Below are 19,927 nucleotides of genomic sequence, written 5' to 3'. Positions count from 1 at the left end.
CAAAGGAAAGTTCTGGCACTCGGACACACTGGCCGTTCCGTGGTTGTCCGGGCTGAGTCTCAGGATGGTCAGGAGGCGCGCTGCGAGAATGTCCTGCCCTTGGGAGCCTTCTGCTCCTGGGCCGTCCTGCCCTGGAATTCTCCTTTGAATTCCCTTTAGAATTGTCCGAAATAGTCTACTACTCTGTGCGGGCGGGCTCTCTGTGTTGCCTGTTTTTACCTGGAGGAACTTCAGCTCGTTCAATGGCTGAAAGTTTCATGGGCATCAGAGTCCCACGTGGGTTACTCGGCCCTACCAGTCCCTGATTGGTTGATCAAGGTGAGATATGAGTCATTTACTCCTGACACCTAGGAATGCAGTCCAGATGTCCATCTGGCACTCCCTAGACAGATAGATGGATGACCATTGATCATGATAGCCAGGCTAAGCTAAGTGCATCCCCCTTTGGGAGCTGTCCCTTATAAAAAAAAACATCTTTAAATCAGCCTGCCTGAATAGCTTCTCTGTGGCTGCACCACAGAGATGAAGGGAGAGATGAGGCCTCATTTGGGAAAGCACAGCAACATTTAATTCTGTCTTATTAACAAGCATTGCCGCTACAGTAGCAAGAAGTGCGAGAAAACAAGGAGAAAGGCACCACTGGGATTTAAACCAAGGATCTCCTGTGTACTAGGAAGGCACTTTAACCACCTAAGCCACAGCCTTGGCAAAGGGCTGCCTTTTTACAGGCACTTGGACACACTGCTCTGTCACATCTTGTTCGGTGTGTGCTGAGTCTGCTCACTGAGCAAGTTGAGAAAGGATGAGAAATGGCTTTTATCTGGCAATTTCATTACCAAGGAGCTCAATATGCTTTTGATGAACTATAGGGTGTCCAGGGCAGCACAGACGATGGACTGTTAGTCCATTGTGCTCTGCACGCTTGGGTTCGTATTCCATCCTTGTCGACTTTGACAATTTGACAAATGAGCTTTTTTTAAGTGGTTGTGCTTTCATTTCATTTTTCGCTCTTGTACTAGAGCAGTAATGTTTCTAGATGTGCATGAATGTGGTATAGTAGGCTGACAGCAGGAAAACGTGGCCCACAAGCAGTGACAGTATTAGTGTTACCTGCAGTATGTTGGTATGTGAGCAGCGATAAAATAACTTACCGAGGAAGCAGGTGTGCCTGATTTAATAGAATTCACAGAGTGGAAAAAGTAACAGAAGAACCAACCTAAATTCATCAGCGAGCTCCTGCAGCTGAAAACACAGGCGAGGCTGCTCCAGGTAACTCACAACCTCGGCATAACTTCACAGAGACAGTAAAATAGCAAGGAAAATACAAGAGAAGAAACTGAAATAATTGTGCTCACTGCAAAGTAGGAAGGACAGAGGTGGCCGGATACATAAAACAGCTCGGAAGATAATTTGCAACGACATTATTCGGTGTCAATCAGCAGACGGATTTCTCTTCATGTTCCGCTGTGCAGTTTGAACGTTTGTTCTCTGAGATCTGGTTCGTTATATGAGATCTGCTGATATTAAAAAGTGCCTTGATGTCAAGCTGACAAAGTATCTCTGAAAACTTGCTTAGGTTCTCAAGAGACTCTCAAAACACAATTCCACTGATTGCTTTTCAAGTCAGAAGAAAAGGGGTCACAAAAACATCTGGCAGCGGTGGGATTCAAACCCACACCCCTGAAGAGACTGGAGTCTTAATCCAGCACCTTAGACCACTTGGCCCCCCCACCCAATGTGCGTCTTTCCTTGTCTCATTACTCGATCGAAGAAAGCCGGGTGTTCAGGCAAATGTACATGCTGATCTACGGGGCTCTTTTCTGCACTGAGCTGTTCATTTGAAATCCGGAAGGCAACACAGAAGAGAAATCCATTTGCTGATTATCACCAAAGAATGTCGTTACAAATGATCCTCCGAGTTGTTTTACATATACGACCACCTCTTTCCTTCCTAGTTTGCAGTGAGCACAATTCTTTCAGTTTCTTCTCTTGTATTTTCCTTGCTATTTTACTATCCCTTTCCCCCATGTGGAGATGGATCCACAACCGAAACCCTGTTTTCACCCTGTGTTTCTGCAGCTCAAGTCTGTATGAGGAGAGGTAGTTACAAGCTCCAATTGTGCAATCGGTCAGTGCGAGATACTTCTACAGCAGTGGACAGCAGAGTCATGCCAAGGGTGTGAGTTTGAACCTCATCTGAAGCAGTGTAGCCTGTGTCTTAAGCTACTGAAAGCAACTGACGAGTGTAGGTGCTGGAGATGAGGTTTAAATAAATTTGAAAGAAACAAGTAAAGGTTTATTCTGTATCACACCCAAAGAAGGCGCAACTGCTGAAATGTTGTTTCCTTCTAATATCAGCATGGAATAAGTAGTTGCAAGAAAATCAGCCGCCTGAATAGGGACCCTGAGATGAAAAGTTTGATATTCTACTGACTGGGCAATTCCCGTGTACTCAGTTTCTTTCTGAAACAACGTTTTTAAAGAAATACTTACAATTTGTGAAATTTGAAATACAATCTTGCTTAAAAATGAAATGAAAACTGACCTCTTGGAGTCTCTGTAGTACAATTGCTTAGTGCAGTCAGGTTGGGACAAATTGATAGTAATAATTGATATTGATAATTGGAGGGAATACAAATGCTTTTCATTTATCGAATTACAGCATGTAACAACTGAGTACTGTACCTGAGTCGATATCACCGGGCAATTTCCAATAATGACCAACATCAGCAACTTCAAGGAAAATAAGATTCACACATGGAGTTTTATCTTGGAATAGAGGGCGGGAGAATTCATTTATACTCCCGTTGCATCTTGAGCTCAAGTATTTTAAAAATATAACGCAGATTTGTTCAAGACACTTGTAATCACCTTAAAGAGAGTTTTCATGAAGACATACCTCGGCTAGCTCCACTGTTAATCGACAGGACTTTTGAAGAAACTGTTCTCATACAACCAACATACAAATTATACATCTTAATGAACATTAATGGAAACCGTGTTGTGAATAACATAAAACTGTCACTACATGTGATTGAGTCCTTGAGTCTGGTACCTAAGACCACTCAGCCATCCTGACAAGCAGTGGAGGCTGGTGTGTTGAATGTGCCCGTTTCTTTGTCGAAGGATTATTAACTACTACTGAGAGTTCTTTTATTCTTATTACAGAGATTTCTACATTGCAAGACAATTGGCGATATAGATAAAGTAAAGTCTTGGTAAACGAAACAGGAATCTTCAATCTACGAGACCGACATCCTTACCAATTTATAATGACATTCACAATGGAATTAAGAAAAGCACAACTGCTTAAACAGGGACTTGAACCCTGGACCCTCAGATTAAAAGGCTGAACTTTTACCAACTGAGCTATCCAGACTCTGGAAGTAAGATGATACTGTCGAGATCCTTGCAAGTCACATGTCTCTTCTTGTGCCGACGCGCAGTCATACCTGACCCGTCTGGAATGACCACTGACAGACTTTATCCGAAAGCCACGGCACCACTCTCAGTAGAATAATTGAGAAATACAGAACGACACAAGGAGTCAAGGGGCTCCCACAATTCATCTTTCCTCACATTACACATTTTTTCACTAACATTTTGACCTTTTCACAATCAGATTTTTTCACATTTAATAAGATCTTTTAATCAACAACATTTAAGAAAGAAAACAAATGGAACATTTTTGGAACAATAATTATAAAAAAGACTTTCAATGCCTTGGTTGTATAAGTGTGCACACCTTTTATAATTGCAGTTGTAACTGTTCTGAAATTTAAAAAGCATTTCCGTTGAGAAAACAAAACATTTTTTTCTGCCTTGATGTTAAGCTTAGGGAGAATCTTTTAGAAATGCTTTCTCTAAACACCTTAGACTCAAACACTGGAAGACAATAATGTTTATCTACATGAATACGTTTAACGGAAAAAGTTTGTAAATGTGATTTTGTTAAAATTCAATAAATCTTCTGTCAACAGTAAGAAATTATTTCACAAACTATAAGACAATAAAGAGAGTTTACTTCACTTTTGTTCTTTTAACTTATGCGTTCAGATCCAAACCCATGTGCGGACGGCAATGTTTCTTGAATCTCTTGCAATCATCAAAAGTCGTTGTTTTGTTCTTCAATTTTTTTTTTACTTGTACCATGGATATTTTTATATGATCAATACTTTTCATGCTCTTTGGCATTTTCCTTTACAAACGGAAAAAGTTCAAAGTGTTCTCATGGCTGTGTTCCACGTCTACACAAGAGCACTTGTAACAGTACAGGACATGTAGTAAGGAATTTACGCAGCTTTCAGCGCAGTGTGGAGTCCAGAGGGAGGACTCGTTGGCTGAATGTTCTCTCAGGAAAACCCGGGTGATATTCAACAGGTGTTTTCAGCAACAGCCACAAGTGTGAAGACGTTCTTTGGATTTCCTGAATATGACGTTAAATTAGTTCCAATAATTTAGTAGTTAACAGAACTAAATGTTTTGGAGGTACATTTAGAACAGCAGAGCAGCACAGTTGCACTTCGAGTGTGCCTGACTTTGTGCAATCTTGGCAATCTATGAACATGACCAAAGAATTCTCACTCAACAGAAGATTGTGATGTGAGTATAGAAATAAAAAGCAGCTGAAGATGCTGGGGATTGAACCCAGGACTTCAGACATGCAAAGCATGCACTCTACCACTGAGCTACTTTACTGGGAAAGCAGCAGGTGGAACTTAGAGATGTGCAGATGCTCACTGACCACAATACACCACTCACGAAGAATGCCTGTCGTTTCCCGTTTTCGCATTTCCTGTACTACAGAGTAAATTCATGGGAATGAAGAAATAAGGAAGGAAAAATAATCGCATTGAAGCTTCCAGAGACTGGGCAAAAATGAATCATTTATTTTTATATCCAGTCACATGGGCGACAGTGGTTGATTCCTCGACAGGGGAATGCTTTTTTACCTCCTCACTCGACTGTCTTACAATTCTGTATTCTTTGAAAGCTTTTTGCATCTTTTAAGTTCTCTTGATTAAACTATGCATAGAAAAACAGCAGTACTGATGATTTTCATGGACCGATGCACACTTGTTCTGTACAACTCCAGTAGTAAACCCCAGTCTGTAAACATTGTAGAAGAACGTAAAAGGGCGAAACAACACTCCAAACACAGGAATGGTAACAGGAAGGATCGTGTTCTTGAGATACAGCACCTTGCCAACGCACACAGGCGTTAGACCTGGACAAATAATTTAAAGTGGTGTTTGTAAACAATCATGGAACATGTTATTTCGATACCAGGAAGAAAGGAGCAGACTCTTAAACTTTAAGAGACACAAACGACACCTTATCACACTTAATATTAAGTAAAAGGACATCCCAACAAAGTAGTGGTGAATGAATGAATCAAATTCGTTTTCATTGAATGTCTGTGTCTTCATAACTTTGTAGGTGAGAGGGAGGATTGCGGAAATGTGCAGGTTTCTCAGAAGTGCGTTGGTGGTACAGGCGCCTACCAAATGATTGAACCGGGTTTGAATCCCAGCCAGATAATCTGTGGTCCGGTAACACATCTTTTGAAACCAGCATTCGATGTAGGTTGCGTGTTCTTAAACACTGAAACACTCAATAAGGAAGAAACAAATCTCTGTACACAAGACAGCAGTGCGACTTTAGAATTCTTGTCTTCTTGACGGATTCAGACTCCTTCTCAGTGGTCCTTGCTCGCCAAATAACTTTGCAGCTGAGGAAAATACCCAACTCAACCAGCAAGCGCGTTGGTTGCTCTTGCTCTTAATGCAAGGAGATGGTTGTTTTCCTCGCAATAATCATTGTTAACCAGAAACAGCAGCACAACTGGTTGCATTTGTGATTATGTCACTTCTCTGCTTCAGCAAGGTCTATAAAAGACTCTGAAAGTAGTAAAGCAAAACTGAGTTCAAAATCATATTAGGAATTCTAAGCGAAATCTGCATATCTGCATACAGATGATCCAATAAGAACGTTTAAATCTTTTAATTTCGTCTCTCTATATATTGCGCTATGGTCATATACGGGTTTTTCCGCACAAAGCCGTATTGACCAGTATTTCTCGCGTTGTGAACGTGTGCACACAGCGGTCCCCCAGCTTCCAGTTAGTGCGTAGTTACGCATTGATGAAAAACCGGAGGTTTAAAAAAAGATAATTAGCTCACTGATAGTTTGATGTAGAGGCTGTGGAAATATCCACAAGTCGTGGTCTTTAAAATGCATTTGGTTTGAAGGCGTTCTGTGCTTCCATTGCTTTTCATTGCTTCCATTGCGAAGATATGGACAAAAGAATATTCGTGCTTGGTCAAAAAAATGTCATAAAAACGACAAAGTGAAGGCTGAGAAAGCATTCACAATGTATTTTATACACAAAGCAAGTATTCTAGCAACTCTAAGAGGTTTCGTGTAAACGCTACAGGCGTGCCAAAATCGTTTTCGAACTTCAAGCTAACTTTACCCCGGTGCTACACCAAAAAACCGTTTTCTTCCAATAAATCATAAATTTTGTCCCATCCTTCATACTTCTCTCTTGTAGTAGTAAAGCATTTTGATTGAAACCGAACAATACATTAAAGGTTTCATCTATACACTTAAAGGTACACTTCTGTGCAGCGGAGCCTGATATACGGTACCGTCCGGTTTCAGACTCACAGACGCGTCCGGACCCCCGCTGAACGATCACCAATCAATAACATTCGAACTCTGCGATATAGGCTCCTGCGCTCCGGTTCACATGTGAGAGAAGACACTGAAATAGTCGTGTGAAAGCGGATTTTGCACCTGTGCCAGTGCTGTAGTGGTATCATACAGACACCCATACAAATCCACCACATGTTGGAAGCTCTGGAAGGCAACGTAAAGTAAAATATTGCTCTACCCGTTGGTGGATTATTTATGCACGCTATATTTCAATTTAAATATACTTTGAACCTATCAAAAAAAACGATTTTGGATTCAAAATCGATTAATGTAAAATCTGATAAAGCTAATGCTTTTTTCAGGGCTGTATCTATTTTTTTAAGGAAGTCTATCGCGATTGTGAAAGCTAGAGAAGGTGTACCAGCGGGTGCCTTCATATCGCCAGTTTCAGTCTCGCCTGTAGCTGCGAGAAGGTTAAAAGACAGGTGACCTGTCTTTCAACAAAGTAATTGCCAGAGCAGCAGGACGCAGAGTACCGTTCAGCAGCTGTAGACGGTGCTCGGGGAAGAACTATTTTTTTCAGCACAGGGCGTGAGAATGAGCTCAGTCCGTCTCCTAGCAGAATCCATCCTGGTTTGGTTACTGTCAGACTGGGCGTCTGAGGCTGTTTGTATCGCAACATGAAAAAAAAAAAAAAACATTTGCTCATATTGTGTGACTTCCACGAGAGGAAGGGAATTTATCACTTAAAAAAAAATCAGAACTGAAGATTTGGATCCGGAGCCTCATACTTATCAAATTATTAAAATTATTTAAGTTATTGATCACTTATCTATCGACAACCAATTAATTCAAATGAAGACCGTAGAATAAACGATTAACTTCACCGATTGGTGAATACTGATTCATTCCCGTTCTTGACCCTGTTTTAAATATCTAGAAAACAGTCAATAATGACTGTATCGATCAATTACCATTGTGTATTTAGTGTTAATTATCTTCAATCCGAAATTAAACAATGATTATTCATATTATTATTTAGGTAACTGTATCCTAGAGCTAGAAAATTATATTCCAAGTTGATAAATGTATGTAAGTAGCAGTTTAAATGCATTTTTCCAGTGTTTATAAATCATAAGTTGGGTAACCATGGCGAAAGGTGCCTTGTCACTGTGTGCATCTAGGTGTCTCGCCTTCGTCACAGAGAGCGATGTGACGTCATGGGTAGCAACTAATGCTAATACTCGTGCCTTCATGTTAATATTAGTGAGAGGACAACTGGTAGTTTTAATGCTAGTGTCCATGTGAGTATAAATGACAATAGCGCTACTGATAGTTTTAGTTTTAATGTTCATGTTAATATTAATTATAATTATAGTGTTGCTGTTAGAGTATTAACAGTGGTAGTGGTGTTAGTTTTAGTGATAGCATTACTGTTATTATAAATAGTTTGTGTCAGTGTTAGTGATAATGATAGTGTAAGTCTTAGTGATAGTGTTACTGTTGTAATATGAGTAGTATATGTATTAGTGTTAGTTATTGTGTATCTGTAGATAAGTGTGTATGTGGTGTCTATGCATGTGTGGGTGTGTCTGTGAGATTGTTGTGTCTGTTAGTGTTGGAGTATGTGGGGTCTCTGAGTGTGTGGTGTGTGTCTGTGAGTATGCGTAGTGTCTATTTGTTTCTGTGAATGCATGCCTGTGAATGTGTGTGTATCTGTGAGTGTGTGGTGTCTGTCAGTGCGTAGTTGTATATTTGTAAGTGTATGTGTGAGTATGTCTGTCAGTCTGTGTAGTGTCGATGTGTCTATGTGAGTATTAATGATGACAGCGTTACTGATAGTTTTAGTAATAATGCTAGTAATCATGTTAATATTAGTGATAATTATACTGTTAGTGTCAGAGTATTAACACTCATCATCATGTTAGTTTTCATGACAGTATTACTATTATAAGTATTATTAGTCTAGTAGTAGGTTGTGTCAGTGTTAGTAAAAATGATAGTGTATGCTTTGGTGATAGTGTTACTGTTGCAATATTAGCAGTATCTGCATTAGTGTTAATTATAGTGTATCTGTACCTAAAAGTGTATGCAGTGTCTATGTGTGTGTCTGTGTGTGAGTGTGTATCTGTGAGTGTGTGAGTGTCTGATTGTGTGATTGTAAATGTGTGTGAGTGTGTAAGTGTATATCTGTCAGTGTGTGTGAATGTGTGTTTAGGTGGGCTTGGGCTCCACTGCTGTGTTTGACAGAAGTGACCCATCAACAGGTGTTGAGGTGCAGAGCCGCTTGTGAATAAAAACAGTTTCTAGAGTCCAGACCAACATCCGGAGAGCTGTTAGTCCTCTGTTTTTATCACTATTAGTAGTAATGACAGTAGTAATTCTAACAGGAATAATTATTAACCGAAACAGCCATTAGAAAATATCGCCTTTGCAATGATGTCACTCCTCGTCTTCATGAATTTTCTTTAGTGACAGGACATTTCTGTGTCTGAGTGCCTGCTGTGAATAGTGTGACAAGCCATTTCTCTCCAATATTTTCCGGTGCAGTTATTTATGCATATGAAACATTATTCTCCTTATGAATATTTTACCTGCAAAGTCACTGTGAAACTGCTACGGCGATCGAACCTTTTATGGATGGAAAACATTCAAAAGGTTTAATGGCTCCAGGGGAGGTTTGAACTCACAACCTCAGCATGATTCCACTGTACACAGCTGTGCAAATACTGCACACTGACTGATTGCACCACTGGACCTGTCTAAGGCAAGCTCCTACACAGATTGTAAAACTGGCGCAAACGCAGGGTGAAACATGAGGTTTTGGATGTGGATACATCTCCACATGGGGGAAAGGGACAATAAAATAGTAAGGAAAATACAAGAGAAGAAACTGAAAGAATTTGCTCACTGCAAAATAGGAAGAGGTGGTCAGAAAAGCAAAATAGCTTTGCAGATATTGTGAAGCAACGTTGTTTTGTGTCAATCAGCACACTGATTTATCTATCTATGGTCATTGAATGAGATTGATTTCTTCACAAGCCCAGTCATTTGACAGTGGAGAGCTTGCCGACGCAAGCCTTCATGCAGACTCTCTTTAAGATGATTACACCTTTCATTGTCAAGTTGCCTCCTTTGCATACAATAGCAGCACTGACACTAAGAGAAAGGATGAGAAATGGCTTTTATCACGCGATTGCAGCATTTGTTTCACTGAGGATCCTTGTGTGCTGAACTGGCTCCTGGAGAAGTGCAGAGCAGTAAGACAGAAGGTTTGTGTCACTCAAGACTTTAACAGAACAGAACAATACAATTACAATGCTTTTATGAGAGTACATTTTTCTGTTGCATCACAGTTCTTATCATGGTGAAAACAGGAGCACTTTCTCTACATTTTTGACTGAAGTATTTAAAAGCCAAAAAATATTAACACTATGCAATCTAATGCAATTGAGCTCCTACAAATGTTGTAGTCTGATTAAATAATATATAGAATTAGGTGGCAATATTGGAAGATGAACACAACATTCAAATCAAATCAAAGTTTATTTATCAAATGCACAGCAATACAGCGTGCAGCAGTAGTTGCTGGCAATGAAATATCTTTTCTGCGAGCTCACAAAAATCACAGGAATAAAAAAAATCACAAAAACACAAAAATCACAAAATTGAGGTTATGAAAATAAGGTTACATGAAAATAGATGTAATAGAAATTGAATAAAACTCAATATGAGCTGCTATGTGTCCATGGTGTATGAAATATATACAAGTAAAGCAGTTATGCTGAATACAGTGAAAACTGTGTGCCCATGTAGCCATTACAGGTGATTTACTAAAGGAGCTGCAGGTTGGCTATTTAGCAGTCTTATTACCTGGAGGTAGAAGCCGTTCCGCAGTCTGTTGGACTTGGACCGAATGCTTCGGTACTAGTTACCAGACGGTAGGAGGGAAAACAGTTTGTGAAATGCGCAAGATTCATTTTCAGAAACAAAAAAGAAATACAAAATATTTTACAAGAAAGAAACCTTACATTCACCTAAAACAAAATTCACCCTCTACATTAGCAGAGAACAGTAGGACAGAAGGTTAGTGTCATTGGACACTGCGTCACAGAGGCCGATCTCTTCCCCCTCATTATGCAGGCTTACCCACTCATAATGAACTGTCCTCCAGCGATACTCAGCTGCCATCACTGACTCAGACATGACGTTCATGTACATATTATACCTTAATTGTACCTGGCATTGCATCACAATAATTTGATCAAAACAACTGATGAACAAATAATAATCAAATATTTATTTCTAGTTTTAGTAGATAGACTTTGTCTAAAAAAGAAGCATTTATTCCTTTTGTCTCCTACCAGCGTTTACAAGCCACCCAGTTTTCTCTGAGCCAGCAGTATGAGGTATGAAGCAATCGAGGCTAACACAACCGAGTGCTCCAAAGAACTGGATTAAAGCTCCAGTCTCTTTGCGGGTGTGAGTTGGAATCCCACTGCTGCCAAATATCTCCAACTATCTCTGTGTCAAGAAGCACTTGTTTTTTTGTTGTTACACCCCTGTGATTTAAACCAATTTCAGAACAATTAATTTAAATAACCATGCTGTTCTTATGGCATGGCATTGTCTGGCAAAAAAATAACATGACACCTCCTTTAAAACACACATTTTCTGTGGAGAGAAAAGGATAACTCGTGCCATTCAAGCGTGTTGTCATTTTCTCATCCTCTAGGAGACTAGAAGACCAGCTGTTCAAAACGTTACCTTACACTGGAGCCAAGTCAGCGCAACAGGGAGTCGATATTCAAAGACTTCAGTGTTCATACTGGATTGCTTGTATGCATACATCACTCAACATCCCTAATATGTTTCTTCCGAATTCAGTTCTGCAGTGTTTTAGTGCTTTACTGCTTTCACAGTGTCTTTTACTGACACTGCTGTAGTAGAAAAGTGACATAATCACAAACGCAACCCATTGTGTTGGCTGTTTCACTAAAAGCATTAAGCTTTGTTAACAAATGATTTGAACTAACGTCATCTTCAGGGAAGCAAGAGAGGGTCTTCTGACTTGTCGTGGCTGTTGAAGAAGGCACCTGTTGAATCTCACCCAGGATTTCAGCGAGCGAGTCCTCCCTCTGGACTCCACACTGAGCTGAAAGCTGCGTGACCTCCTCTCTGCGTGTGGTGTACTGTTACATGCGCTCTTGAACTTGTTCCGTTTGTGAAGGTAATAGCTAAAGAGCTTGAAAACATTGAACATGTGCTTTATATACTTTATATTCCTTACAGCAAAGTAAGCAAATCATTACAAAAAACACCAGCTAATGTCCACCAGCAGAATTAACACTAATATTCTGTAAGGTGCTGGTACTTGGGAGTGTTCATCTACAGATAAATTAAACAAATGGCATTTATAGCTCTAAAGAGGTTAACATAGACTTCTGTAACTGATCTTTTCAGTTCATTACAGCTCCTCTGACTTGGTGAGCATTTGAAATTTTAAAGCAGTGTTTTGCTTGCCTCTCACGTGGTCTGTGTACCAGTCCATTGAGAGCCGCACCATCACTGTGGCATGTGTGGTCCTACACAACTTTGCTATCGACTGGATCCATTGCAGTTGAGAACGAGATTAATACGGAGCTGCGGAGAAATTTCTGCGGCAAATATCAGCAGTAGATTAACTTGTCAGAAAAGGGGAGATTGCAAATTTCAAATTTCGGTGAATTAGTAGTGTCTGGGTTATGCCATCTTTTTTCTCTTTTGTTACAATGGGCTTTTACCGGTGCTCCTAGGAAGGTTCAAAACTTTGCCAATCTTTTTTCCCCCTAACAACTTCATCTCAAAGTTCCAAAGGCAGCTCCTTGGTCTTCATGACAGCAGGACCGATCTGATCTGCTATTTCAGTTGTGAGACCTCACAGTCAGTGATATCTATTGTGTAATCAAGCAATTGAACACCGGTGAATTTGAAATGAACACTGGTGTAACTTGTTAATGTATTTAGTGTGAGCTCTCGAGATAATTGACCCAAATTAGGTTGTTAAACCAAAGGAAGGGAATACTAATCAATTTAGTAATTTTCCATTTTATTTTTAACAGATGTCTTCAGAATTATAAATACTTAATTTCATTTTAACATTATAGAGAATTGCTTCTACAGGAGTGGAAAAAACCCATTTAAATATGATTTAATTTGACTTTACAAAACAGCAGAATGAGAAATAAACAATGGGGGCGTGAATACTTTCTGAAGGCACTGTATATATTGCTTGTCCTGTCTTGTTTAAAAAAATAGTTGCATTGCATTGAAAAACTGGAATTATTACTAAGAGTACCAAAATAGATTTTCTTATTAAAAGAGATTCAAACAGTACCTTATTCTTTATTATTTACCCTTTATTGCATAAATATTTCTTGTATTTAATATGTATGCTCTCCTATCGACATAAATTAAACTTCGTGACACAAACTATTTATGTTTTAGTCAACTGTAAATAAGAGTATAGTCAAAATTTAACTAACCAGACGATCTCAAAATTGGGAGACTACAAAGTGACTAAGACTAATCGACATTTTGGGAACGTTCCATACTGAAAAGAGAAAAAAATAAATGTTTCGGCTGTGGAGCCTTCTTCGGATGTCACATGCTGATGCATCTACCCACTTGAACTAAAAGACATTTTAGTTGACTTGACCAAGACTATGATTAAATAAAAAACTTGGTGACTAAAACTTGTTGTTTCTAAGTCACGTGTCTGGATAAAACTCTTCCCACACTGACTGTAGCTGAACGGTCTTTCTCCTTGTGAATGTGCTGGTAGGTTATTAAGCTACTTGACCAACTAAAACTCTTCCCACACTGACTGCAGCTGAACAGCCTCTCTCCTGTGTGAATGTGCTGGTGTGATTGTAAATTGCTTTTAAGACTAAAACTCTTCCCACACTGACTGCAGCTGAACGGTCTCTCTCCTGTGTGAATGTGCTGGTGTGATTGTAAGTTGCTTTTCAGACTAAAACTCTTCCCACACTGACTGCAGCTGAATGGTCTCTCTCCTGTGTGAATGCGCTGGTGTGATTGTAAGTTGCTTTTCAGACTAAAACTCTTCCAACACTAACTGCAGCTGAATGGTCTCTCTCCTGTGTGAATGCACTGGTGGTTTATTAAGACATGTGATTGACTAAAACTCTTCCCACACTGACTGCAGCTGAACGGTCTTTCTCCTGTGTGAATGCGCTGGTGCTTTTTTAAGTTCTGTGATTGAATAAAACTCTTCCCACACTGACTGCAGCTGAATGGTCTGTCTCCTGTGTGAATGCGCTGGTGAGCTATTAAGTTACTTGACTGACTAAAACTCTTCCCACACTGACTGCAGCTGAACGGTCTCGCTCCTGTGTGAATGCGCTGGTGGTTTATTAAGACATGTGATTGACTAAAACTCTTCCCACACTGACTGCAGCTGAACGGTCTCTCTCCTGTGTGAATGCGCTGGTGCTGTTTTAAGTCATGTGATTGTTTAAAACTCTTCCCACACTGACTGCAGCTGAACGGTCTGTCTCCTGTGTGAATGCGCTGGTGGGCTATTAAGCTATTTGACTGACTAAAACTCTTCTCACACTGACTACAGCTGAACGGTCTCTCTCCTGTGTGAATGCGCTGGTGCTTTTTTAAGTCGTGTGATTGATTAAAACTCTTCCCACACTGACTGCAGCTGAACGGTCTGTCTCCTGCGTGAATGCGGTGGTGGGCTATTAAGTTACTTGACCGACTAAAACTCTTCCCACACTGACTGCAGCTGAACGGTCTCTCTCCTGTGTGAATGCGCTGGTGGGCTATTAAGCTACTTGACCGACTAAAACTCTTCCCACAATGACTACAGCTGAAAGGTCTCTCTGCTGTGTGAAGGTGCTGGTAGGGTTTTGAAATGCTAGAATGACAGAAATGCTGCTTCTCCCTTTGGCATAATGGCATTTTGTCCACTCCATCTGAGCAAGGCCTTGAGTGATTCTTCCTCATCCTCTGATCGTGCTGGGGTCTCGTATTCTGCAAATGCTCCATGGAATGGTCTTGCTCTGTGTGCTGAAACTGAGTTTTGTTTTCTCCATCGTGTCCTTCAGTGTTCTGCTCAGCAGTGTGAATCATCTGGGACTCCATCTCCTGCTCTCTGAGACTAAAACCGTCCAGTTTATTCAGTTGTTCCTTTCTTTGCCCAAGAACAGACATACTCTCCAGTTCATTAAAACTTTCAACAATTTTCTCAGTAACCCGCTTATTAAACCTGTGTGCAAAGTCATCAGATACTAAGGGATCATATAATTGTTTGAGACTCTGCAACGACAGTCTCTCCACTTGAACAGAACAAGGCCTAATTATCCAACCCTGTAGGAGCTGCTGTTGCTCCTCCCTGTACTGACTCTTCTCTGTGTGCTGTGACTCAGTACAGTTCTCTTCACCAGGTACATCAGTCTGCTGCTCTGCAGCGTCAATCAACTGGGGCTCCATGTCCTGCTCTGTAAGATGTAAAACATCCAGTTCTTCACTGTGCTCTTGTACAGAGACACAGGCCAGTTCATTACAACCTTGTGTAATATTGTTTGTGTCCAGATTATTAATCTTCTCTGTAAAATCAGCACATACTAAGAGCCCAGGTGTCTCACTCTCAGGCTCTGTCTTCATCATGGGCACAGAGTCCAGATCCTCGACACTCTGTCTGCTCTTTGTGTGCTTCTCACTGGATTTCTCTTTCCCTTCTGCGGCAGTGAGCTCTGTCTCCTGTATCAGACTGAAGCCCCACTCATCTTCACTGTGCTGCTGTTCAAGAGGAGCCGTTTCCCCCGCCTCTGAGAGAACACTGGCCTCTGAGCCTGTAAACACAGGACAAGAAGACAAGACTTTTTTATAATAATAATAAACTTTATTTTATATAGCACCTTTAAAGGTGGCTTCTCAAAGCGCTTTACAGAATGCCAACAACAAAAAATACACAAAATAAGCATGATGAGAATACACAGTTAGACGAAACATTAGATGGTGGTACTAAGTCCAGCAGGAGCAGAGGGGTAAAGAACAGTTAAATAAAGTCTCTTCTGAAGAAGAAGGTTTTGAGTCTGGATTTGAAAGAGCTTAGAGAAAGTGACTCTCTGATATCCTTGAGGAGAAAGTTCAAGAGCTTGGGGCAAAACAGGAGAAGGCCATGTCACCCACAGAGTGTAGAAGGACTGGGGGACAAATAGTTGAACACAATTAGAAGAGCGAAGGTTGTGAGGTGGAGAGTAGAGCGATAACTCTGAGGTGCTAAGCCATGGAGAGCCTTATAGGTGAGCAGGAGGAAAGTCTACACGCAACTTGACAGGAAGTCAGTGCAAGGACTCCAGGATAGGAGTAATGTGAACACTTGCACTAGACCTGGTCAGGATTCTGGCTGCCGAATTTTGGACATACTGGAGTTTGTTCAATGTGGATTTAGAAACCCCAGAGAGTAGAACGTTACAGTAGTTGATTCAAGATTAGACAACACTTTTCAGCCACAGTGAGTGATAACATAGGGCGTAGTCGAGCAATATTTTTGAAGTGAATGAAAGATGTTTTGACAACATGCTGCACATGTGGTTCGGACATCAAATATCATCCCCAAGTTTTTCAATATAGATTAAAGCTCAAGTATAAGACAATCTACAGATAGAGTTACAGCATTGGTTTTACAAAGTTGATGGGTGGTGCCAATAAGCATGACTTCAGTCTTGTCACAGTTAAGATGAAGGACATTGAGTCATCCAAGATGTTATATCGGAGATGCAACTAAATAGAATAGAGGCAGCCACATCAGTGTCAGATTTAGTATGGATGTAAATCTGAGTATCATCAGTTTAGTGATAGCTGAGGCCATGTGATCTTAAAAGCTTTAAACTACACACACACGTACTAGTATACTCACAATCAATTTGGGTTGTTTAAACAGCGGAATAAGTGGGTATAAGGGGGTGTTCTGATTTAACTTTGTCAGAAACCTAACTACCATGTGAAAAGTAAGTCTACTGTAATAACATCACTATTACATTACATTTACATTAACACTGCACTCAGAAAGAGAGGGGTTAATACAGACATTGACTGGACACTACAGTACATTAACACTGCACTGAGACAGAGGCATGGACAAACTTGAAATGACAGTACATTAACACAGCTCAGAGAAAGAGAGGGGGGTAAATATAGACAAACTTACTGGACACTACAGTACATTAACACTGCATTGAGGCAGAGGCATTTATACAGAGTGAGAGGTTAATACAGACACTTTCTGGACAGTACAGTACATTAACACTCCACTGAAAGAGAGGTTAATACAGACATGCTGACTGGAAACTACAGTACATTAACACTGCACTGAGAGAGAGGGGGATTAATACAGACACACTGACTGGACACTCCAGTATATTAACAGAGAGGGGTTGATTCACACACACTGCCTGCACACTTCACTACATTAACACTACACTAAAACAGAGAGGGGTGAATACAGACACACTGACTGGACACTACAGTACATTAACACTGCATTGAGAAAGAGAGGGATTAATACAGACACACTGACTGCACATTATAGTACTTTAAAACTGCACAGAGAGAGACAGGTTAATACATACACACTGACTGGACACTACAGTACATTAACACTGCACCGAAAGAGAGGTTAATACAGACATGCTGACTGGACACTACAGTACATTAACACTGCACTCAGAGTGAGAAAGGGGTTAATACAGACACACTGACTGGACATTCCAGTACATCAACACTGCACTGAGAGAGAGAGGGGTTGATTCACACACACTGACTGCACACTACACTACATCAACACTACAATGAGACAGAGAGGGGTGAATACAGACACACTGACTGGACACTACAGTACATTAACACTGTACTGAGAAACAGGGCCTTATACAGACACAAACTTGAAATTCCAGCATATTAACACTGTACTGAGAGAGAGAGAGAGGTGAATACAGACACACTGACTGGACACTACAGTATATTAACACTACACTGAGACAAAGGCATTTATACAGACACGGACAAACTTGAAATGACAGTACATTAACACTACTCAGAGAGAGGGGGGTAAATGCAGACAGACTGACTGGACACTACAGTACATTAACACTGCACTGAGAAAGAGAGGGATTAATACAGACACTGACTGCACATTACAGTACTTTAAAACTCCACAGAGAGAGGTGGGTTAATACATACACACTGACTGGACACTACAGGACATGAACACTGCACTGAGAGAGGGCTTAACAGACACACTGAGTGGACACTACAGTACATTAACACTGCACTGAGAGAGAGGGGTTAATACAGGTACACTGACTGCACACTATAGTACATTAACACTACACTGAGAGAGGGGTTAATACATACTGATTGGACACTATAGGACATTAATACTGCAATCAGAGAAAGGGGTTAATACAGACACACTGACTGACTGGACACTACATTGCATTAACACTGTAGTGAAAGAGAGGGGTGAATACAGACACACTGACTGGACACTAAGGTACATTAACACTGCATTGGAAAAGAGAGGGATTAATAGAGACACAATGACTGCACATTACAGTACTTTAAAACTGCACAGAGAGAGGCGGATTAATACAGACACACTGACTGGACACTACAGGACATTAACACTACACTGAAAGAGGGGTTAACAGACTGATTGGACACTATAGGACATTAAAACTGCAATCAGAGAAAGGGGTTAATACAGACATGCTGACTGGACACTACAGTACATTAAAACTATACTGAGGCAGAGGCATTTATACAGACATGGACAAACCTGAAATAACAGTACATTAACACTGTACTGTGAGAGAAGGGTGAATACAAACACATTGACTGGATGCTACAGGACATTAACACTGCACTGAGAGAGGGGTTAATACAGACACACTGACTGAGTGGACACAACAGTACATAAACACTGCACTGAGAGAGAAGGGGGTTAATACAGACACGCTGACTGCACATTACAGGACATTAACACTGCACTGAGTCAGAGGTTAATACAGACATGCTGACTGGACACTACAGGACATTAACACTGTACTGAGAGAGAGAGGTGAATACAGACACATTGACTGGACACTACAGTACAGTAACACTGCACTGAGAGAGAGGAGTTAACAGTCACACTGACCGGACACTACAGTACATTAACACTACGCTGAGACAGGCATTTATACAGACATAGACAAACTTGAAATGACAGTACATTAACACTGTACTGAGAGAGGGGTTAATACAGACATTGTCTGGACGCTACAGTACATTAACACTGCACCAGTGAGAAAGTTAAATACACTTTTTTTAAACACACACACACTCTGACTACATACAAGTCACCACACTGACCTAACAGCTCCAGTTTCATGTCCATTTCTTCTTTTATTCCTGCAGTGACTTCACAGGGAAGCGTGTGTCCAACACGATCTGTCTGTCCCTGATCTCCTCCTGCTCCCGTCTCCTTCTCCCACAGCTGCAATCTCCACTTCAGGCTCTCGTTTTCCTTCTTCAGCTGCGCCATTTCACTCCCGACACTGTCCTCCACACACTGTGTGATTTTAAACACGGCTCGTCTCACCAGGATCTGGGAGACGCTACGGAGTTTGTCTTGAAACTCGTTCTCGGAGTCAGACATCCTGTTTCCAAAAACTTCTGACACTTCATACACGATCGATTCGAGCAAAACGTGCATGAAAGAGTCAAGCTGGGTTTGCAGATTTAACAAGCACTCCGCCATCCTTCTTCAGAGTCGGTCAGAAACAAAGGCTGACTTCCGAAGTTTAAACAGAACAACTTCTTAATTTTTATTCTTCACAGATCCTGTTTTCACGGTTGTGATCTCCTCAAGCATAAACACAACCGACAAGACGTTAAGTTTTCAGAAACTGAAGTTATTAAAAAAACAACTTCCTTCTTTATCTAAAGAAAATGATTCAATCACCTACACGTGGGTGAAATACATGCAGGGTCGCGCAGTATGATGACGTCTTTCGTTAGCGCGGCCGCGGCTTCAAAACAATCGAGAAGCGGAGCTGAGAAAGAGGAGTTTCTTCAGACGGATATAAACTTCACTGCACCTCCTAGCGCCACCTAGTCAAGAGGAGTCAATCACCTGCGACCTTCGCCGTTCGTAACGGAACAGATTTATTTTTTGCCCTTCCACAGCCCTCCTCCCCAACGAAAACGTCTC

General features: G+C 40.8%; 2 protein-coding genes across 2 annotated transcripts in view; both read right to left on the bottom strand.

Moving 5' to 3' along the window:
- Positions 1 to 19,927, bottom strand: part of LOC148826061 (scavenger receptor cysteine-rich domain-containing protein DMBT1-like) — a 204,241-nt gene that overhangs the window by 167,932 nt on the left and 16,382 nt on the right. The gene's annotated exons all lie outside the window — the stretch shown is intronic.
- Positions 12,737 to 19,697, bottom strand: LOC148826062 (uncharacterized). The gene is made up of 2 exons (XM_088926260.1): positions 19,087 to 19,697; positions 12,737 to 15,521 (listed from the first exon to the last, which is right to left on the bottom strand). The coding sequence occupies exons 1-2, from the start codon at positions 19,472 to 19,474 to the stop codon at positions 13,771 to 13,773; spliced, it is 2,139 nt and encodes a 712-aa protein (XP_088782386.1). The 5' UTR covers positions 19,475 to 19,697; the 3' UTR covers positions 12,737 to 13,770.

The sequence above is a fragment of the Atractosteus spatula genome, chromosome 10 (assembly GCF_055471065.1).
Source record: "Atractosteus spatula isolate fAtrSpa1 chromosome 10, fAtrSpa1.hap1, whole genome shotgun sequence".
NCBI classification, from domain to species: domain Eukaryota; kingdom Metazoa; phylum Chordata; class Actinopteri; order Semionotiformes; family Lepisosteidae; genus Atractosteus; species Atractosteus spatula.
This window is presented reverse-complemented; position numbering and strand designations above follow the sequence as displayed.